Source organism: Ammodytes marinus (assembly GCF_949987685.1).
Source record: "Ammodytes marinus genome assembly, chromosome: 18".
NCBI lineage: Eukaryota > Metazoa > Chordata > Actinopteri > Uranoscopiformes > Ammodytidae > Ammodytes > Ammodytes marinus.
Genome location: NC_137222.1, coordinates 10,127,941 through 10,151,984, shown reverse-complemented (window position 1 = coordinate 10,151,984; position 24,044 = coordinate 10,127,941). Strand labels below are relative to the sequence as shown.

The 24,044-nt window shown below is 42.7% G+C and overlaps 1 protein-coding gene across 1 annotated transcript in view; it reads right to left on the bottom strand.

Annotated features, from left to right (window-relative positions):
* Positions 1-24,044, bottom strand: part of astn2 (astrotactin 2) — a gene marked incomplete at its 5' end in the record, with an annotated part of 278,723 nt that overhangs the window by 71,119 nt on the left and 183,560 nt on the right. The window contains 2 exons of the mRNA XM_080046601.1: positions 15,264-15,452; positions 17,266-17,432. Coding sequence (XP_079902727.1) covers positions 15,264-15,452; positions 17,266-17,432 — 356 coding nt within the window. The remainder of the gene's footprint in view (positions 1-15,263; positions 15,453-17,265; positions 17,433-24,044) is intronic.

Below are 24,044 nucleotides of genomic sequence, written 5' to 3'. Positions count from 1 at the left end.
GTTTCTCTCATCTTGAAAAAAGGCCAGCTCTGGAAATCACATCACATAATGTAAGTGGTAATTAACTGCTTTATAGTTTGGCCTTGTGGAGATGGGCGTGGGCGAAGTATTCCATGTGGCAATCTTCATGCCGTTGAATGAAATTGACAATGGCTTTGGGGCTGCCACCTATTTGTGAATTGATGTTCATGAATAATGTATGAATGAGTAAATTTACAGCATGGGGCAACAGCATTGGGAAGGCCAGGCTATAGAGTGATGCTGAGAGAGAGGGAGGAAGCCGGAGAAGAGTTAAGACGGATAGCAGTCCAGAGGGGATACAGAAATTACAAGTGCTGCCACCCCGCAGTTCATTAATCAATACTAAAAACATCCAGCCACTAATTTAAGATTTTGTCCTTGGTCCACAAATAACTCCATGCAGTGTTCCTTGGGTGGGAGTTTTGAGGTAGCTAAAGGCAATTTGGATGCCTGGCATTGTTAGCCAACCCCCCCCCCCCCCCCTCCCCCCGCCCTCCCTTGTGAGGCAACGCCACTCACCTACTGAGCCTGAGGGTTTAATGTTTTGTGCTGCATATTCTCAATTTCCAACCTCTGGTCTAATATTGATTCGATAGCTGCCGGACATAGCACATAGATTTTAACAGTGTAGCGCCAGCAGCACACAACAGCAGCTACACTAAACACACTAAATAATTGTCCTTTTTTTAAGGGTTGCTGCCAAAGCACAATTGATGTGAAATAGAAATGTAGAACTTTATAAAGGTGAGCGTTTCGGAGAGTGACTTGGGAGTGGTTTGTACGAACATGTGCCTATAGGATGAATTGAACGCGCTGTCACAATTTTTTGTGTAATTGCAAAGACAAGTGGAGAAATGAAGAGGTTAATTAATTAGTAAAAAACACACTCTTCCATTTTAATGAAGTCAAATTGGCCCTTGAGTTGAAGGAGACCGTGTGAAAGTACTTCATCTCAGGAACGCAGGTGGCAAACGCCGACAATGTGTGATCACGAAAAAAAAAGATCTGGTTTCATCTCAGCGAAGCCTCTTTCAATGACCATGAATGAAAAGTGAGTATATACCAACATGTATGGAAATGACATCCCTAGCCCCCTATGATCATCAGAGAGCACTTCTATTACTCCTGGAACAGGTGTTAATGGCTATAGGTTAATGGTTATCACATCTGTTTTAGTGGGAAACAAATGACTGCTGCCTCACAGTCCAGCAGGCTTAAGAATCCTTATTTGGTGCAATGCTTCTCTTTTTTCTCCCACAGCACTTCACTCTCCAACTTTTGCTCAGCTTTGCTCTTTTGATTTAGCCTTGTTCTTGTTTTCATGTATTTTCCTATTCACTTTCCCTCCTCCAAACCTTATCGCTGCCTCTACCAGCCCACCTCTGTCTTTCTCTCGCCACAGTGGAACAGCAGGTAGCCGGCTGTAAGCCTCACTGACATTAACTGATATTAGGCTAGGGTCTATTAGGTGCTGCCTTGCCATGTGAGTTATTGAGCAGAGAGAGTGACTGCCTCGGGAGCGATTGCGCTCACATATGAATGTGCAAACCCACACCACCAAGTTAAACACAAACCCACACACGTATCTTGTGCACACACACACACACACACACACACACACACACACACACACACACACACACACACACACACACACACACACACACACACACACACACACACACACACACACACACACACACACACACACACACACACACACACACACACACACACACACACACACACACACACACACACACACACACAGAGACTGTACTCTCCAAGCAAAGCCTCCGCAATCTCCCAAACGGGCTCACCTTATGTCGACTAAGTCACAAAGATGGAGGACTCACTGGAGGCTTTAAAGCTCCCATATTATACACTTTTCGGTACTATTATACACCATATTATATGGTCTTAGTGGTCCCTAATACGTTTTTCTTTAATTGTTTGCTGAAAAAAACTTTCAGATAATTTATTGTACTATGCTGATGTTCAGCTAATCTCACAATGGCCTGTTTTTTAAAAAGAGCTGCAGCTCCCCTCGTAAATATACAATCTTTGAGCTGCCCCCGCCCCCTGTCCGGAAGCGAAGCCAGATACGCCTCGCCCTCTGTCTGTCAGGGCCGTGGACCAATAAGAAATAGGGGTGTGGGCTGCACAGTGGAAGCTTCTGGCTTTCCAGTTTGTGAGGTCAGAAAAGGGGAAAATTCTGACTGGAGTATATTGGGGGGGGAGGGGTGGGGGTTTCAGAAAGGGGGAGAGTGAGAACAGGAGAGATTGTTATTTTTCTTAATATTTTGGCAGTCTCTAGGCACACCGTGGACCCATGGATATGTTAGAACACATTTAAAAAGTGCATTTAGCATAATATGTGACCTTTAAGAAGTTCCTCTTACATGTTTTTTTTTCTCTTGCTAAATTCCCTCTGCTTAGGTGTTGATTTGTTTTTCCTGTTAAAGTCAAAATTTGCTGTTGAAGAACCAAATATGCAAGACTTAACCATTGTTTAATTTTACACTCACTCCGCAGATGGTTCTTTCCTTAGCAGCCGATAGCACCACATCAGATCAAGGAGAAGCCTTGGAGAATAAGTGCGTCAACACTCACAGTTCCACATTCCAACAAGGCTAGCAGGTGAATGAAGTAGTATTATTATTTTTTCTTTTCATGTTGCATTCTCCAAAGAAAGAAAGACCTGAGAAAGTCAGCATCTAGAGAAATCAAGACTGTTGAAGACGAATCACAGATATTGTATTGGGCTCGCTAGCCAAGCAAGCTAACTCTCCAATCAGCTAAACGTTTCCCAAAAAACTCCACAGCGTGTTGAGGATTACTCATGTAGTTTAATGGTAATTTCGTGAAACTGTAAAGACAGTACAAACATAAGGCAGGTATTAATAAAGCTAAACAGTAAGCATACAACGGTAAATCTATAATCCAACACATGGAAAATAAAGATAATACTTACAGACGTTGCTTTAACAAACAAGAAGATGAAGAACTAAATCTTAATGGAAGAGCTGATCAAACTGTTGTTCCTGCATGCTCTCTCTACGTGAATAACGTGCTTGTGACTTCCGGTCACCTAACTAGCAGCCCCTCCCTTAGAGCATTCCCTCTTAAAGGTACAGACACATATGCCACACACGTGAACAACATACACTTTCAATGCCAGGGGCAGAACACTCCCCGCTTGGGGTCTTACAAGACTCCACATTAATTAACGGAATCAGTCTTTGTAGACAGAAGCAGAACAACTTCTGTAACAGGGCGAAAGAAAGTCTTCTTGGTTCCACCTTTGATGACTTCCACTTCGACTTTCCGAACCAGTCCATCTTCTCCTGGAAAGGTCTTGGTGAGGATGCCCATGGGCCATTCATCTCTCTTTGCCTGACCTGGAATGGGGAACCCTTTGGTTATGCACTTTAGCTCTTCAGCATAACAGTGGTTCTGGACACTCCTCATGATGAACACTTTAGCTCTTGCCAGCTCTTCCTGTGTAGGACGACAGATGTGCCACCCTTGGCACTCACCTTGCACAGGGCGGGTGAAGGAGTGTGCTACATGGATCAGGTGTGCAACTGCTGTGACGAGAGTGCTGAACTTAGAGAAGTGTTCAAAGCGTTGAGGATGAACCATTCCTATGGCTGCGTGTGTGATACTTGTGGTCACCTGAAGACATACTTCAGAGTCAGAGGAAGGATCGATGAGACCGTAGCTCTCTTCAGTTTCAGGCGTGGACAAGGATTCACTCTTGAGAAAGTCCGGCCCGGTGAGCCACGTTGTGCTGCGTAGGAGGGCTGGAGTAGCTGTTCTTGATCCAACGTCGGCTGGATTTAGGTCTGTACGGACGTACTTCCACTGGCCGAGACAGGGTGATTGACGGATACGTTGAACCCTGTTATGCACAAACACATAGAATCTCCTCGACTGGTTGTGGATGTATCCCAGGACCACCTTGCTATCTGTGTAGTATGTGATGTTGTTGAATGTGACATCCATCTCTTCAACTATCAACTCGGCTATCTCCACAGCAAGTACAGCAGCGCACAGTTCTAGCCTTGGGATAGTTAGGTCAGGCTGGGGCGCCAGCTTTGCCTTCCCAAAGACAAAGCCAACCTCGGGTTGGTTTCCGTGGCTGGTCACCTTAATGTAGGCCACAGCTGCGATGGCTTTCACAGATGCATCTGCAAAAGCACAGAGTTCTCTTACTTGTGCACCTGCGGTAGAGAGCGACGTGTACGGACGAGGTATCTGGAGGTCCTGTAAGTCCTGAAGCAACTCTTTCCATCTTGTCCACTCAATCTCCATGTGTTTTGGGAGTGGTGAGTCCCAATCCACTGCCTGCGTGGTGAGATCTCTGAGTATCAACCTTCCGTGAACAGAGACGGGTGCAACGAACCCTAGGGGGTCATATAGACTGTTTACGGTTGACAGCACCCCTCTGCGAGTGAATGGCTTTTCGTCATTTTCAATCTGGAATGTAAAGGTGTCTGCTCGCATGTTCCAGGACAATCCAAGACTACGTTGGACTGGCAGATCATCGACAAAGAGATCCAAGTTGTTGACGTCTTTGGAGCGGTCTTGAGGTGGGAATGCATGAATGACTACTGGTCGATTTGATGCAATCTTGTGCAACCTGAGGTTAGAGGCTGAAAGCATCTTCTGTGCTCGTCCAAGAACGCTGATGGCCTCTTCCTCAGTAGCGAATGACTTCAAAGCATCGTCAACATAGAACTCACGTTCAATGAGTCTTCTTGCGTCACTGCCATACTCTGCCTCTGCTTCTTTGGCCGCTCTTCTCAAACCGTACACGGCCACAGCAGGAGAGGGACTGTTCCCAAAAAGGTGCACTCGCATCCGGTAGTCCACAACATTGCAGGTAGGATCATTGTCACGGTACCATAGAAAGCGTAGATAGTCCCTGTGGTCTTCCTTCACCACAAAGCAGTGGAACATGTGTTCGACGTCAACCGTAATGGCTACTTGCTCCTTCCTGAACCTCATGAGTACGCCTAGCAGGCTGTTGTTCAGGTCAGGGCCGGTGAGCAGGACTTCATTGAGTGACACTCCTTCATGTGACGCACTGCTGTCGAAGACCACTCGGATCTTGTCCGGCTTTTTGGGATGGTACACGCCGAACAGGGGTAAGTACCAGCATTCTTTCCCTACTGTCAGGGGTGGAGCGATCTCTGCATGTCCTCTGCTAAGCATGTTCTGCATGAACTCTAGAAAGTGGGCCTTCATCTGCGGTCGTTTTTCTAGGGTGCGGCGGAGCGAGAGGAGGCGATCATGCGCTTGTCTCCTGTTGTTGGGCAGCCGTTGTCTTGGCGATCGGAAAGGCAGAGGTCCGACCCAGCTTTTGGAGCTGTCTTGGTGGAACTCGGCATCCATGATGTGAAGGAACTCTAGATCCTCCATGGAAGGTGCAAATCTGTGATCATCGGCAGTACGAGTGAAGATGGCTTGGCCTAAGCTGTCTTCTGCTAGCTTCCCTGAGCTGTATGTGAAGGTAGGTACTGGATGGTTTTGATATGTAGGTGCTTGACTGAAGACCTCTTTCACTATGATTTGGTTGTTGCATGGCTGTAGATGGGTAGCACGACCGTTCTCCAGGATGGATGTTTTATAGCTGTTCACCTGTGGTGGTCTGTGTGCGCCTCCAAGGCAAACGTCGCCGATGACGACCCACCCTAGGTCCAGTCTTTGGGCAAAGGGTGCATTGCCTGGACCATTAATCTGATCCCTGACCTTGTGTAACCTCAGGATGTCTCTACCCAGAAGGAGGAGTACATTAGCATCAGGATCGAGAGGTGGTATTTCATCTGCAATGCGTTTCAGGTGAGTATGGTGGCGTGCTGCGTCCGGGGTAGGTATCTCAGCTCGATTATCAGGGACCTCGTTGCATTCGAGGAGCGTAGGTAGAGGAAAGCTAAGTTTCTTATCCAGTGACTCGATAGTGTAACCGATGGCTCTTCTCCCCGCTGTCTCTTTAAGCCCTGCACATGTCTTGAGAGTGTATGCGTAGGAGCACCCAGAGATCTTAAAGACATCAAAGAACTCTGACCGTGCAAGGGAGCGGTTACTTTGCTCATCGAGTATTGCGTACATTTTCTTGGACTCCTGTTTGTGTCCAGTGGGGTACACGCTGACGAGGCAGATTTTAGCACAGGCTCTCGCACTTAATCCTTCGCCACACACTTGTGTGCACTTTGAAGTGACCTCCTGGGCCTCCGCTTTGTCCTCCTCCCCGCAATGCTCTGAAACGGGAGGGGACGACTTGGACTTCCAGGTTGCTGGTCCAGGGTGTAGTGCTGTCGTGTGGTTGGTGCTTTCACATTCCATACATTTGACATCGGCAGAGCAGTTCCTGGCGAGATGCTCTGTGGAAGAGCAACAGCGAAAGCAGATGTAGTGTTCTTTGAGTAGCTGTTTGCGTTCCTCTAAACTCTTTTCTCGAAAGCCTCTGCATCTCCCCAGGGGGTGGGGCTTTCCATGTAGGGGGCAGTGTTTGCTTGGGTCCGCTGGTTTGTTAGCTACTCTTGACTCAGGCTTGTCCTCTGAAGAGACTTGGGTCTTGTGAACATACACAGGCGCCTTCATAGGCCTCTCCCACTTGTCCTTTTTCTCTGCTGGAACCTGTGTGAAGAGGTTGAAGCTTGGGTCTGTACGAGCTTTAGCTTCTTTGCGAATGAAGTCTACAAACACAGAGAAAGGAGGGAAACTGACTAAATGGTCACGTTTGTATCGTGATCCAAAGTAGATCCACTTTTCCTGAATGTTGTGTGGGAGTTTCCCGATTATAGGATTGACTCCTCTTGAAGTGTCCAAGTATGCAAGGCCGGTGAAGTAGCTATCTTGTTTAGCTGCTTCTAGCTCTGACAACAGATCTGCTAGATCTCGAAGTCTCTGTGGATCCTTTGTTGTGATTTTGGGGAAGCTTTCCAGTTTACCAAAGAGGGCCTGTTCGACGGCCTCCGGAGCGCCATATAGCTCGTCGAGCCGCTCCCATGCCATAGTCAATCCAGTAGGCAGATGTTTGATATTGACCGATTTAATCCGTTTAACCTGTTCTGCTGACTCTTTTCCGAGATGTTTGGTAAGAAGGTCGAGCTGTTCTCCAGCAGACAGGTCCAGGTTGTCAATAGCACTATGGAACGACGTCTTCCATGACCAGTAGTTCATTGGCTGTTCATCGTATACAGTAAGTCCTGATGTCACAAGACGGCTGCGGGCCAGATATTTAGCGAGGTCATTGGTGGTTTGAGAGTGGTCGCATCCAACTCCACAGGGCGTTCCATAGACAGGCTGATGTACAGGGGATGGCAAATGCTTATTTAGGCTATAATGTGGTGACGCTTTAATATGATGAGGGACTTGCGGTGTGTAGTCAGGTGTAGTCTCTCTATACTGGTGCACTTGAGATGCGTAGAATGACGTAGTTTTAACAGGAGTGGTGTCTTGGGCTTGGCTGATGCTTTGTGGGTTTGGTAATGTGGGATTGTTACCATTTATATTAGCTGGCAAATTAACTGCAGTCATACTGGCTTGCTCTGCCACGTAAGCAGCAGTACGCTCTTCTTTGCTTTTTTTTGATACTTTACTGGAAGCCTCACTGACCGTTTCGAAACCCTGTTCTCTCAAATCAGCCATCAGAGAATCAGCCTCTGCTATGGCAGCATCTTTTTCTTTCTCTTCGTTTAATGCATCAAGAGTGGCGTTAATCCGTGCTTGCTCTACCTTTAATTCAATTTCCTTTTTTGAATGTGCCACTCTAGCTTGCGCTGCTTCAGCTTTTGCTTTGGCCATGGCCACAGCCATAGACATTTTTGAGCTGGACGATGTACTGGAAGAGCGAGAGCTCACGGAATTATTATCTCCATTTTCTTTGTTTTTACCGTTAGCTGCTGACATAATGACGGTGAGTTTTTAATACCAGCAACAGATATGAAGGCGTACAGGCTGTATGGATGTCTTTCCGTTAGCCGCTTAGCAATTTAGCTCTGTAAGATGGCTGTCTTCGACTATCTTGTTAGCTGTGTTGCCGTCTTTTCACTGTATTGGGCTCGCTAGCCAAGCAAGCTAACTCTCCAATCAGCTAAACGTTTCCCAAAAAACTCCACAGCGTGTTGAGGATTACTCATGTAGTTTAATGGTAATTTCGTGAAACTGTAAAGACAGTACAAACATAAGGCAGGTATTAATAAAGCTAAACAGTAAGCATACAACGGTAAATCTATAATCCAACACATGGAAAATAAAGATAATACTTACAGACGTTGCTTTAACAAACAAGAAGATGAAGAACTAAATCTTAATGGAAGAGCTGATCAAACTGTTGTTCCTGCATGCTCTCTCTACGTGAATAACGTGCTTGTGACTTCCGGTCACCTAACTAGCAGCCCCTCCCTTAGAGCATTCCCTCTTAAAGGTACAGACACATATGCCACACACGTGAACAACATACACTTTCAATGCCAGGGGCAGAACAGATATCGTTGCAACAAAGGCTGATATAACCAGACTTTAAGAACCTAATTTAATCTTCAATTTACATACAATCTGAATCTGCATAATGTAACTGTAAATGGACAATGACATCTGGTCATGTAAATTTGCATTTGTCTTTTGGTCCTAATACGGTTTTGTGATCTAGCTGTTTATGTCTTTATTTAAATTTTCACTTTGCCAAGGGAGGGTTTGTCTGTAGACACCTTCCAAATGCTGTGACCCCAGTTTGTAACGCAGGCATTCAGTAAAAAATGTGAGCCAAGCATATATAGCACTAATGACACCACTAGGGGTTTATTCCCAACCACATTAAAAAACTCAACATATTATACAACTGTTTACACAGGTTGAGTAGCACTAGTAAACTGACACATTCCAACACAAAAAAAATGGTGGAGTGGTCCTTTAAACTGCCCACTTCAAAGACATAGCAAACACACTGTCCCAATTGTCAGTGTTCCAGGCTGGGGTAGAGGCAATTAGTTGTGTCAATAAGCCAGAGACACATCAAATGTCCAAATATAGTCCAGGTAAAAACCTACTAACAGCGCACATGCACCATAGGCAGTGTACAGACATCTAGTGACTCCAGTTAATTAGGCCAAACAATTTAGCATGAGCACATGAAATAATATCAAAGTTGCAAAGTTGTTTATTTGAGTTGTTTGAGAAAGCTGAAATAATTCCACCCATAATGTCTGCTTGAGGTTATAAATCTGCCCAACACACTCACATACTGTATGTATATGTTCAATGAAACAATAATAAAAAGGTAAGCTCTTAATTCAATATTTGGAGCTATAACACGGAGCAAGCAGACCACTTATTTTAGGAAGAGAATTGAGACGTTTCTCATCAACCTTCAGCAGCTTAACCCCTTCCCCTCGAACAGTCTGGCTCTCCGTCTCATGGATACTCATTATGTGGGGAAGAAATTGCCTTATGTTTGTTGACTCAACTACCCAGTGGAAGCTATACCGTGTGTGTGTTTGTGTGTGTTCAAAATGTGTGTGTGTGTGTGTGTGTGTGTGTGTGTGTGTGTGTGTGTATGTATGTGTGCACCCGGGAGATAATTACTGAGACATTACAGGGGGGGGGGGAAGGAGAAGTGGCTGTGTTTGTCCCTGTGTGAGACTTGTGGGCTGCTAGATTCACAAATTATTCATGCTGTGGTGTGTGTCATCTTAGTTTTTCGAAAGGGAGCGGAGATGAGGAGTTGGTACAGAATGCCTATCAAAAGCGGTTTTGTCTCTTTTTCTTCTTCGCTGTATCTTTCCCTTTTTTTGTTGCGAAAAACCAAAGTGTCTTCGGCATCAGAGTGACGAGTGTGACAGCAGCAACACCTTCACAAAGCAGGTGGAAACTGTTTTTTTTTTCATTCTCCTCAACCAATGCTTCTCATTTGTCACAATCCAAACTTCTGACAGTCGCTCACTGCGGTGCATTCTAACAAGGGGAAACAAGGGGGGATGGAGTACCTTTTCAGAGTGTCTATCAAAAAGATTCACACATGAGCTTGATTCTAGCAGAATTAACTTATCATAATGGTGTGTGTGTGTGTGTGTGTATGTGTGGGTGTGGGTGTGTGTGAAGATATATTTCCTGAGCAACTTCACTCCATTTTAACAGCTTTTAAAGTTAAAGAAGGACAAATTAGGATTTTTTCATATGTATGTTGATACTTGTTTCCCATTAGGGCATTGCCCACATATTTACGTATCATTGGGTAGGATAGGAATACAATGATCAATATGAACAATAATAGGATTTTGATAAAGTTCTGTTAAATTGCAGCAAGGCCCCGTGTCAGTATATTGTCAGTATATATACATACAAGTGGATTTAAGTGGACTTAAGTGGACTTGCTTGTGATTGTTTCAAAATAAAGTGCTTTTATTTTCTTAGGGTGAGACAGAGTGTGAACTGTGAAGTGCAGAGGAAAGAGGATATGTACCCCTGCTGCTTGTTAGGTGGTGACACATCGTGCTGCTGTCAGTGCCTGGACTCTCACTCTCTCTCTCTCTCTCTCTCTCTCTGTGTTAGAGTCTGTTCAAGTTGACCACATTTTTTGGTTGAGAATGTTTTGATCATATCTGCCTTTTATTTGTGCAAATGATTTTGTGTACTTTGGATGTATTTGGGTTGCCCATGGGGGCTATTTCAGATCAGGTCCAAATACTTGTTCTGTTTCCCCATTGTATTTGTTCTGCCCACACCATGCTGCAAAATCTCTAAGTACTACTCTTAGTGCTTCAGTGTCAGTGCACTGTATGTGTGAATGTTTCTGGTTATGTGTCTCTCTCTCTCCATAGAGTGACTTTGACTGAATGACCCCAGTCTGCAATTTTCCCCGGTTTCAATCTACATTCCCATATAGCACGTCATTTGTGTGTGTGTGTGTTAGAGAGTGTTTTAGATAAATGTGGTGATTCATGTGACAGGGCCAATAATGCACTCTTCAGGACTGATGGACAGGGTTAGTATTATTATAGGCCCACTACTCTTCACACGTTCACGCCATTTGGTTTGCCAGCATATCTGTATGTGTGTGTGTGTGTGTGTGTGTGGTCTGATGTTATTACTGTACAAATAGAAGCACGGGTGACTATATGGAATATGCACTCTAAATAAAAAGGATGGGACTGTAGCAGAAATAAGTGTTTTTTTTCTTCACAATGATTTGAATATGTCAGGCCGGTCTGCGTTTACATACCTAAAGGGTATGTGAAATAGAAAAGAAAACGATAGCTCGTAATTAGCCAGCATCTGCTATCAGCTTGGTGGAGGAACGTTTTGAAATTAAATTAAGATTAACACACATTATCTGTTGGGTGGATTCTTACATAGCGACGTAGCAATCTCATTGCAGTTGTAATGGTATTGTTCTCAGCCGTGACATTCACATTGAAACATATAACTTTATCACACAGATGCGTGCCTGCATGCAATTATTCTCTTATTTCATGATGACAAAATGAAATCCACTCCCCTGGTCTGCTCTGCTCCCAGTGGCTGTGCAAAGTCAGGTCAATTTCCAACAGCGTTTATGCAACACAGGCGTAAGACAAACGGATAATATTCCATATTAAAACAATTCCATGTGATGCTGCGACTCAAATCATACAATTCATGTCAATTATTCTTTCATGCTGGGCTGCTGATGCAAGGGAATAGGTTAGGAGAGAGAGAGAGAGAGAGAGAGAGAGAGAGAGAGAGAGAGAGAGAGCGAGAAAGAGAAAGAGAAAGAGAAAGAGAAAGAGAAAGAGAAAGAGAAAGAGAAAGAGAAAGAGAAAGAGAAAGAGAAAGAGAAAGAGAAGGAGAAGGAGAAGGAGAAGGAGAAGGAGAAGGAGAAGGAGAAGGAGAAGGAGAAGGAGAAGGAGAAGGAGAAGGAGAAAGAGAAAGAGGAAGGTAAGAGAAAAAAATGAATTCAGGGCTGAACAATGAGACTTTCCTGTGCATATTAAAAAACACTATGAGCATTTTGCTATAAATATATGAAGTGTATGTACCGGGGGTGAAGTGGTATCCCTTGGGAGCAAGTCATTTAGAAGACAAAGCTATTGTGTTTTTCTTTGACAAAAGTGTGGATTTGATAAGCAGAACGAGCACTTTGGCACTTATAGTCGACATGCACTAATACAACATGTTTAATTAGAGGCACAGGGAATGAAGTGTTACACTCTTGTGTGCTTAGCTTAGCTTGTCTGGTGAGACTTATACAATGATGGATAGCTCCAGAAAAATGTGACTTTCAAAATGTTAACTGCAATAAAGTTGATCAAGACTGTGATACACAAATATGGAAGAGCAATGGTGATGCATACAAAGTATTACACTAAATACGTACTTAAAGTAAAAACTAAACACAGCTTTCTGAGCCTATGGACAATCATGCTATTTACCCAAAGAGGCACATAAGCTCTGGAGGGTGCACTTTGCCAGTCGTCTGGTGTAATCAGTGAAGTGAGCCACCTAACTGCAGGGAACATGCTAAGTGTGGATCTCACAATTAGGATGGAACATTTTTTCCTAGCTTCCAGCAGGTGCAAATTGAACAGGTGTAATGAAATGACGACTGTGGTTGAAAAAAAAAATAAATCTAGTGCGTATGTGTTTTAAAGAAGTGATCCACACACACACCCGCCCACACACACACCCGCGCACACCCACACACACACCCACACGCAAGGTAGCTGCATTGATTTACCTTTTCAGAATACCCACAATACCTTACCAATTTATAAAACCAGACAAGTGATAGATGGAGAGTCTATAGCTGTAGTTGTACTTAAACGTCCACTTGTTCTTCAGTGAATGGAACTAGTTCCTTTTTGATCCAATATTTATCGAGAACATTTTTCTCTTAAATTTACCGTGAGACTGTAGGAGAGAGAGAGTTCCTCTTCTACTAATCTTCTTTGAAAATGATTTGTACTACTGCAATTTAATGAGAAGTCTAACAACAAACACATTTTTTCTCTGACGGCTCAATCGTGGCCATGTTGTTACTTGATAACCTGAGAGGTGTTGTGCTGGACTGAGAGCTCGCAAGACAGTTTTAGGCTGTACAGAAGTAGTACAATCCCTTAACCAAAGGAGAGCTGGCTTACCCGTATACTGGCCTGATGTAGCCCAGTGTAAAGAACTGGAATCCTAAAGAAAGAGCCTCACTGCGCTCCCCACTGCTCGAGGGCAAATGGAACAAGACTGCCAGCTTCCTCTGGTTTTAAAATGCCTTTGTTTTATCTTGTCATGGTGACATGCGTGTTTGGTGTTTTTAAATGGATGCCCCCAGCTGGTTAAGTCACTTGAACCTTTGGGAACAATTTTCACATGAAAGGCTATGGATGTGTTGCTCCTACACATTTTTCTTTAAAACAAGCCCTGATTATAGCTTAGCTCTTTAGGTGATCAAAGTTAGAAATCCCTTTCTAAATACCATAGTGCTTTATTTTAATCATAGCTCCAAAGTGTCCTCACCTTATGATGTGTTGTTTTACAGTATGTACTAAGGCAAAGGCAAGATAGGTCTAACAATGTCACCTTTAATACCCAATGCTGCATGCTTTGCATGTTTCAAATCCCTCTAATGCACACACAATTGAAGCACTTTTCCCTTGATATTCAAATAATATTTTTTTCTATGAGAATAATCTTTGTTCATCAGCCACCTTTCAAAAAGATAACCCTGCAGAAACAACTGCATACTAGTGTAGTGTATTCAATTTGAACGGTGTTTATATGGAGAATACATTTATTTAAAAGCCAAAGTGCCTTTCCGTGCTTGGGGTTTGTGGATAACTAACATTAACTGCTGGCTATTTAAAGGAATTATGTGAAAGTACATACAAGAACATTTGCCCTAAAGTATAGTACATTTCTTGAGAGGAGACTCCACAAGCAGCTTTCCAGAGGATTCAAATGATTATTTTGCATTAGTCACATTACATTCTTTGTGGCCGGAAACTATTATAAAAGTCAAGGTGCAGCACTGTAGAAAACACTTAGCCGAGGCCTTCAAGGTGATTCTATAGCATAGACAGTAATTGCACCAACATGGTTTTATGATCATTGCACCAAACTATGTCAACTTGTCTTCCATTGAAATTGTATCCAGTGTGCCCAGCTATTCTGTATATAGACCCTGATAGAAAACAATATACTGTACTATAGGTTCCAAAGATTTGACCCTGTGGACCTACTTCAGAGAGATCATGGGGCTGTGTTCAGTCGACCACAACTATTGTGACCCAAAGGGCGGAACACAAGAAAAGCATTCACGGTTCCTTGATGTGTATGTTTGTGTTTGTGTGTTTTTGGTTTGTTCAGTGTGTGTGTGTGTGTGTGTGTGTGTGTGAGGGAGTAAATAAAAGGGAAAGCGAGGCTCAGTGTGTTTCTCTGTGTATTGTGTATTTGTGCATAGATAGACCCTCATCATCTCTCTGTGATTACAGGAGCATTTCACCACAAACAGCATGCAACTTATCAGAGTGAGCCAGGGTTTCAGACGGCTGACAGTTTAGGGAGAACTGCCATGTGATAAGTCTCAATTCACCCCCCACCCCTTTCTATCTCTCCCTCTGTTTCTGTCTCCCTGTGTCTCTCTCTCTCACTCCCTCCCTCGCTCACACACACACACACATTCACACACATCGACATCCACAAACACACACACACACACACACACACACACACACACACACACACATACACACACACACACACACACACACACACACACACACACACACATCTGTGCAAACAAAGATGCAGCAACCCAACGGCAAACCCTGCCTGGCTAATGATTCTCAGGGCTGCTCCGCTGACATTTTTCCAAGTCTTTTCTACCTCTCCGTCCAACCCAACAACTGATAAAAGAGGACAGTTACTCCTGATTTTGCCTCTTCTGGGACAAAGGAATGTGTTAACAGTCAAGATAAGGAAACACAAGGTCTTATGGGAAGAATGTTAGTGTAATCCAAACCGGTGAATGGAAATATAATAAGTACACATACAGACAAAAAAAAAATACAAATATTTAAAACATTTAAAAGATGAGACAACATTCTCATTAAGATCAAAGATAAGCCAAACAAACGGCATACTGTATAGCCACTAACAATAACCCGGTGTGTCCTTTTCTATGTCTTCAATTCCTCTATGTCATTTTGCCGATGAGTGTGTGCCTCTGTGTGAGTGTAAAGACATTGTGCACTTGTAGTTACCGGAAGGTCATTTGGAATATCTGTCCCAGGTTGACTTGCTGGCTCTTGTTGTTGTATCCGTGCAGCATCTCAGCAAACAGGGTGTCATTGAAGTGGACATCCTGCCGTGGGCATTTAGGACCCTCACAGTTGTCTGACTGCAGGAGGCAGGAGCGCCCGTCCCCTGCCAGTTTGTACTCCTGCACACACCTGAGGAGGAGGGGGTGAGAGAAGCTGTCAGTAGAAAGTCAACATATACAGTATATTACGTGTGTGAGCTTTTTTTTACGACTGTGGTACAACAACGTGTGTATTGTTGCCACTGGCAGGACCATTAGAAGATTAATTGCGGCATAAAGGTTGATGATGCAGCAAAATGCACAACACGAGAGAGAGAGAGAGAGAGAGAGAGAGAGAGAGAGAGAGAGAGAGAGAGAGAGAGAGAGAGAGAGAGAGAGAGAGAGAGAGAGAGAGAGAGAGATAGAGAGAGAGAGAGAGAGAGAGAGAGCAGGGTGATTGGTACTGTATGAAGCCTTATAAAGATGTTTCCATTTTACTACTTCAATCTCCAAGTACAAACAGGAAACTACAGAGCCAATAGTTTACCCTTATTCTTTAGTTTTCCTACCATCTGTAACCCACTTACAAAGTAAATGATCTATGGACTACATCCATTCAGATACAAACAGGCATCATTCATTGGAGTATTTCCTAGCTTTTGCAAAAGTATTAATGTGAGTATGGTACTTTATACATTTTTTGTTGTTGTTGTCTGTGTGGAAACAATCTGGCTGTTATTGTCGTAGCTTTAGCCAAACTGTCTTTCACATTTATTAGCGAGGCAGCACACTTGCCATTGTCATTGCAGAGTTCATGGACACACAAGTGCTTTGCTGGAAACAGTTCCAATTGTGGACATAATTCAGCAGACTGTGCAATCATTCACAATTATCATATCTCCTCCAGTTATCTACACAGTCCTCACTACATATGAATGTGAGTATCTGCTGCCATTGGCTGGCGCTAACAAGGGTTTGGGCTCATGCAGTTAATCTGGTATCTGTCCACTTTGGCTATACTGTCGTGACATTGCAGCAGACCTGGTGTTGGTGGAAGCAAAGGCATCTCCCTAACCAACTGACCATGCATTATGCTGTATTGATGTCATCTTTACATTTCTAAGTCCAGCTCAAATAAGAATCTTTAGCCATTATATATGTGCACCCCATATTTGCACTGGGCGGCTGTATTGTAGAAAAAAATCAGTCACAGCTTGCCCCATGCCATTGAACAACAGTGACTGTTAGAGCCATGTGTAAGCCCCTGAGGGTGCAGACATAGACATGGTATAAATATCTTTGATTGACTAAAACAAATACATCCTAGCGAGGCACCCCTTTAAACAGTGAGTACATTTGACATTAGAGAAAGTGCAATTGCTGCAAATTGGCTTTTGATCTTGGCTTGATCACCCATAGTCTATAAGGGGGGACTTGATGTTCCTGGGAGATAGTATGCCATTCCACACTGTGGACCTGACACAAGAGAATTAGGATAGCCCTTGCCTGTCAGCCCTCTTCCTCGATCCCTCTCCATTAGCATACAGTAGATGATTTGCATCATTACAGCACTGTGCCCACAATGGCCCATGAATTATACAACCGCTTTTCAATTGGATGTGATGAAGTTGTACTGCCAACTTCTTTGACAGTCTTGATATAGAATATCTCTCAAAAATGACGGATTGGAAGATGAAGACAGATGACAGAAAGGTGTATTGCAGTTGTGATAAGAACAAGCAGATACAGAGTACCGTTGGCAAATATGAATTGCCTGATAAAAGTGAAAAGAAAATATATGTATATTTACTTTAATTTACAAATCTCATTTCCTTCATGTGGGCATGTGTTTGAGAGATAATGACGTGATTGAAATACGCCTTGTTGTTGTTTTAATGACAGAAGCTTTTTGTTCCCAGCCTGCAGACACCTTTCAACTTCTCACTGTTAGTTATTATTCTCACCCGCAAAACATGAGCACGTTGCTGGAGCCCGGGTCATCTTCCAGGGCCACGAGCTGCTGCAGACAAAGCTGTTCACATCCTCCATTGAAGCCGTCCGTGCAGTCAATGCCCCTGGAGTAGTCATAGCAACCTGAGCCATCCTTCATTGGCCTCAGCCCCCCCGGACACTGCAAGGGGGAGAAAAAAAAAGAGATAGCAAGAGAGAGAGAGAGAGAGAAAGAGAGAGGAGGAAGGAGGAAGGCATAAATTAGGGAGATGGAAAAAGACAGTACGGTGCACAGGTCAGCATTTGCAATTTAATTGAGATGAGGTGGCTCTGAGGAGTCAGATTGTAAAACGGGAGAGATAATTTTGAGGAAGGAGAAACATTTACGGATAAAGAAGAGTGAAATATGCCAATTATCTCATTTGGTAAGATAGATAAAGTGTAGTAGTCTTTATGCAATCAAAAGAAGTTGAACTCTGCCTATAGGCCTTCCTCTGCTCGAGTTGAGTGGCATTGTCATTCAACACAGACGTCTTCTTGTCTTGTTTTTTTTCCATGCCGGTAACAAAACTCCACATGTGTTAAGCTCTCCTGCTGAAGCTCCACACTGACGGGTGGAAAAAGACTGACAGGTGGATACAATGTGTTATTTATTTTTTATTTTTGGTGGAGATGTGGATTTCTACAACCCTCCCAAGTCCAACAAGGAGTGTACACAATGTTAAGATATTTTATCCGTTGAAGGGATTGTCCTTTCCATAATGGGGAGATGAGATGAATCATACTTCAACTTAAAACGGGTAGCAAATGAGCAGTCTTAGATAATCTAAACGTATAGGGGATATGAGGAGCATATACAGTATATACTGTAGATATCTCAATTTGATACCGTACTTTTCGGACTATAAGCCGCGACTTTTCCCCAATTTTTCGACCCTGTTATTACACAGCACAGTATATGTTCTGTAGCTATGTTTGTAGCCTTTAGGCCGGCCGGCGGGCCGCCCCTATTTTAAAATGTTATATACGTGTACAAAACGGCACAAAACGGATAAAATAAAGTTTAACAAAATTAAATATTTTGATATAACTGCCACCTCCGTGCCACCGCAGCGCAGCCTGTGTTCTCTACAGCACCGCGGAGCTGAACACGGTCTCTCCTTTCTCCAGAACATTGCCAGGAATATAACTGTCCAATTATTTCAAAGCAGATGATAACATTACGTTTATAAAAAGGGGAGATGACACCTGTTACTCTCAGTTAGTAATGAGTAGCCTAGACTCCAGGTGAGCATGCAAGGTGCTCTCCTCTTGGAAAGAAAAGTAAATAAGAAGCAAGGCTTACTTCAGGCACATTCGCTCCGAGCCAACAACAGTTAAGAAGCCTTCAATAGGGAATATGGGGATAAGACTCAAAAACCGACCTGTGTAACGTTCCGTTAATGAGGAATTAGTACGTTATGCAAATATGCAACTTGTTTGTTGAAATGTTAATAAATGGGAGATTCCTCAAGCAGCCATCTCTTTCCCGACAATCCCCTCTGTGCACAAATTCTTACATATGGTAATTAAACATTATAACACATGCGGCTTATAGTCCAGTGCGGCTTATAGTGCGGAAAATACGGTACTCAAAACCTTGACATGACATTGAGGATAATGAGACTTGAGACTTATCAGTAGGTTGGGTTAATACAAATACAAAAATAAATTACCAAGCAGTAAGGAACTCAAATCACAAGTATTCTTTTTAAATCAGTGGGAAACATTTAGATTCTTTAGAGTTCCAGTTCCAGTTCTTTGGTCAGCAACCAAGAACAACACATTGAATTGAGCATACACACAGAAGCCTGAAGGGGAACACTTGGTCCAATGACTTCAGATTGCCTGACATACAGTACAACCTTTCCTTTGAGGAATGCTTTTTTTTAATGAGTTATATCTCCTCAAGCATGCAATATACCAATTAAGCATGGATGCAACCGATGCATTTAATAAAGCTCCATTAAAAATGCAATTTAACTTACCATTATTAGACCTAATAGCTACTGTTCATAATTCGGGATGCATCATCCATCTCAGATGTAAACAAAATATTGTTAATCACACACAACAAACAAGGAGGTTACTGTCGATGAACTTTTTCTGCTGGCTCAGCTGATGTGCTAGAAACAAACACAATGCAATGCGACCAATTATATATAGTTTTAAACTGACAGTTACACGTTTTTTCTCGTTTCACCAGTCTCATCGAGGGATTTCATGGTGTTGTTGTCATTAAGCATTGCTACCAAGCAACCTCCACACAACACAAATCACATTCACCTGCACTTACACACCCTGGGTATTGCACACACTGTTGTAAGTACTATTGCCAGAGGAACTCCTACTGAAGGCAAGAAATCATTTGCCAGTTGGACAAGTTAGCAAGAGTCCATGCAGCAGGACATCAGCATGCATAGAGTCATTACCCATTTGTGATGATAACAGATCCAAAGCCTTTTCTAGCGTGTAGGGCAGCCTATATGCTCCCGCATTGCGTTTTTCTCCACTGGAAGGGCACCCTAGAGGACACTTCATCACTTTTTATTGCAAATTGGGCCCCCATAGAGAGCATTTATCATGTTTTCTTTACTGCGGGGGCATCCAAGTGGGCCTGTTGCAGCAATTTTTGTTTGTTTGTTTTTCCCGCACATCACTCATGAGTCCACCGGTGACATATGGTAATGCAATACGACGACTGACAGCATAATACATAACAAAGCAACATCACAATCGTCACTCCTGACACAGCGGTAATACATTGCACAAACAACATTATCTGCACTTGTGAGGACCGGGTGTCAAAGAATTGTACATAAGGGATGTGTTGATGTGGCAATTGTGTCTTAAACAAATTAAAAAAGGAACGGAAACTGTCTACAGAGAGGCAGTTCGCCTCATCCAGAAGCTCGTGCTTTAGAGGTAAATATCTTCCCCTCAAAGAGAATCTGAGTTTCACAGGTTGGCAAGTAGTAATTCACACTATGGACTGCTCAAAGTCATTATGAAAACATAAATAAAAAATGCCTTGTCTTTGAAAATGTTATGTTTTTTTGCCTGCTGGGGCAAGAATCCAACAAGCAATTAACACTCGCAGACATCAGCCACATGCTGAAAATGTGTCCGCTCTAACAACCAACACATCACTTTTCCCGGAGCTGCAAGTGCGGCTGAAATTTTATGCTGAGTATTGAGATAACAGTTTGGTCTGTTTTAAAATGAAGACTGTAAGAGACTGTGAGATTATTTTGCAGTTTGTAGAGCACGGGTCACCACTTTCACTGAGGGGCCACTGACTCATCAGGGACTTTATACGTCCTGCGTGCCTGTGTGGGACTGATTGTGGGTGTATGAGGCAGGATGATAAAAAGTCAAAATGCTGTCTACATGTGGAAGTCGGCATACCATTGCTCAACAATTCAGGACAGTTGTTTTCTTTGTGAGAAAAATATGGATCATTAACTATGTTTCCATCCACAAGTTTTAATGCAAATTAATTCATTTAACAGAAATGTTTTATTTTATTTCATGAATCTAAACACAACGTTTCGGCAGAATTGTTTCTAATTGGTAAAAGCCGTATGCAATATAAAGATGGAGACGTTATTTGCAGAATAAATCATAAACAGTTGCCGCCGTTGTTGTGTGGCATTTACGTGCGTCTGCATCGAACCGATTTGTTTTGATACCATCGTTGTTCGATGATTATAGTTTGATATGTCACTATAAGGTGACACGTTAGCACTTTTACAACTTGTGCAATACTAATCATGTCTTGGCCACGATCCATTCTGGCTAGCAAAACTTTAGTTTGCAAATGTTTGCTTGAATGTTGTGCAATCAAAGTTGTGCATAATATGAAACGGAAACACCTTAACATGTCTGAAATCCATTGGTTAAACATGATTAAATTGTATAACAAAACAGCATGTGACTTCATTATGCACAGGTTTGTATTCACTTTAAAGCCGTTTTATGGAAATGCGCTTTCACCACCTTATTTCGCATGAGAGTTTTTGGCAAAACTGAGAGATAATTTGATTGATGACGAGTGGATGGAAACACAAAATGTGTTTACCCTGTTGTTGGCGTTCAAATACATTCACATATTCTAATCATTCAGACGTCCATGTCTGGCTATTTAAGAAGACCTGACAGAATTGTTGCACCCTATACACTGGATTTGGTCATATCATCAGGCGATAGTAGAAATGACATGGAGGTTGTGTATGTTGTTAGTGGTTCAGTAATAACTCTGTATGTGAACAACTCTGCCTCCTGGACATTGAGGTGTTGGACATCTCTCTCTAATTTCCCCCAGTTGTTTATCAGCATGCTCTATATATATGATATACACTCCCCCCAGGCAAACAATCTGAGCCTGCCGTTATGTTTGTAGATTGCTAATATCAGCAGCCTATTTCATCCTATCTCCCAGCATTTATTGTGTGACTTAAGGTCAGTGATGGTTTTATTAGTAGCCTACACATGTCACATATCATAGACACCATTGAGGTAAAAGCTATATAGAGAGACCTCTACAGGCACGCGCACACACACACACACACACACACACACACACACACACACACACACACACACACACACACACACACACACACACACACACACACACACACACACACACACACACACAAGTGATGATGTTGTTTTCCTCTTTTACCCAGACCATTATGAAAGGTAAAAACATAGAAAAAAGTCTGGGTGGAAATTGTATTTCTTGCCCTTAAGCTGTGTTTTGACAGCACACAATCCCCTTCCAGCAATGGATTCCTGAATGCCAATACATCTTGTTAGACGAGGTCCCCGAGATCAGCAGTAAACAAGTTACAATTTTTCCTTTGTAATAAACCTTGGATCATAAAAGCAATTAAAAGCCTCATTTGGTGGGTTTTAATAAGCCTATGTGATGCATGGAAGCAACATTATTGGGGAAAGTCATGGTCGGGAATAAAAGATGCCAACCTCAGATACAGCATGAGGATTGAGCCAGAGATTTACAATGTGAGAGATGTTTAGAAAAGCATGAAACGTAATTACTGAGGCCAAGACGTGAGCAATAGGTGTACAAGCCTGCATTTTTTTTATAAGTTCTAAATAACTGCTTGCTGTTTTATTCAACCAACGTAAAGCTAAAAGAGGTTAGTGGGGAGGAAATCACTAGTCTGTAACGTTTTAAATACTGTGACTAAGCGTATCTGCCAGATAAATTGTAGGATGAGTTCTAGCCTTGATAACATGCTTTCATATGCTTTTCCCACTCTCTTTGTAATATCTCCTCAGCAAAATATCAAACTCGAAAACACACCACTGCCAAATGAGAAATCTCCTGATTGAATGGCCCTGAGCTTTTAATGAAGGCAGGGAGCAAACTGGAGAGAGAACAGGCATATTAGCTGATGATGCCACCCCTAAGCGTATCAAATTATGTTTTCGAAGACACTCGCACTTTAGTCAGGCTTTATATCATAGACTTATCTGCATTGAATGTGCACCTCAAGAGGGTTTTTTCTCTATTTAAAACAGTTACAGTTGCCAAAGCAATTAAGGAGATAGATGTGCAGACTTAGTTCTTATCAGCTTAGTCCCAGGTGGGGCGACATGGTCAGGGGCCTGTTTAATGTTACCATTAGTTTTGCCCCAAAAGGTATTTGATGATGAACAATCCCCCAACAGTAGTTATTCAAATAACATTAATTAAGAGGTTATTTTCTTCTTATTATGAGATTTCTTACTAATAAATGCAAGATCATACTATTGAGGATAATTATCTCATATTACTGTATATACCTGAATGAATGCAGTTTTCAACACAAAGGGTGGAAATTGCAGTCATTTCATTGAAATTTAGCAAAACACATTGAGTGACATCATGTTTTTGGATCTCTTAGGAGAACCCCTTCCAAACTATTTAACAAGTGCACATGTACGGTGCATACGTAAAGTATTCACCCACTCCACCAATCAGGCCTGTATGCTAGATTCGCCAGACGGGACGGAAGCCCCAGCCCTCTTGGAGTTTGTGCACCGATGCTCCCCATCTAACCTGATGGAGCTCGACAGGTTCTGTACAGAGGAATGGGCGAAGCTGGCAAAAGATAGGTATGCCAAGCTTGTGACTTCATATTCCCAAAGACTTGCAGCTGTGTGTGTGTGTGTGTGTGTGTGTGGGTCAATGTTCACAGGGTTTATTCAGTTTCAACCATTGTTTCACTTGTGTGTTAAAAACCTTGAGCTCTGTCAATGTTTTAATTTCTGATGGTAATGTATTCCACAGTTTAGTGCTTATTGCTACAGAGGATGATTGTCCGAATGTGGTTTTGCGGTTCGCTGTTCTACAATTTCCACTCGGTGCACCCCTAATTTTATTTCTACTATTCTGTTTGTTTATCAATTGGCAGAGTATTTCTGGAGCAAGGTTGTTCACACACTTGAAAATTAGTTCAAAAAAATTTAAAGTTTACAAAGCTGTCAAAACCCAGTAAATTGTGTTTCTTGAGATTGTGGCAATGGTGGCAGCATTTTAAGTGCCTGTTTGTATGATGATTGTATTGGTGTCATTGTTGTTTGGTTGGCTTGAACCCAAACGGTTATACAATATGGATTTCCGTATGCACTGTTCAGGCCACAAAAGTACGTGTGCAAAATAAACATTCAATTGAAAAGCTCTCGTGTGACCAGACTGAACTCCCTGTACCACATACATGTAATGTGTTAACTTCCTCACCAG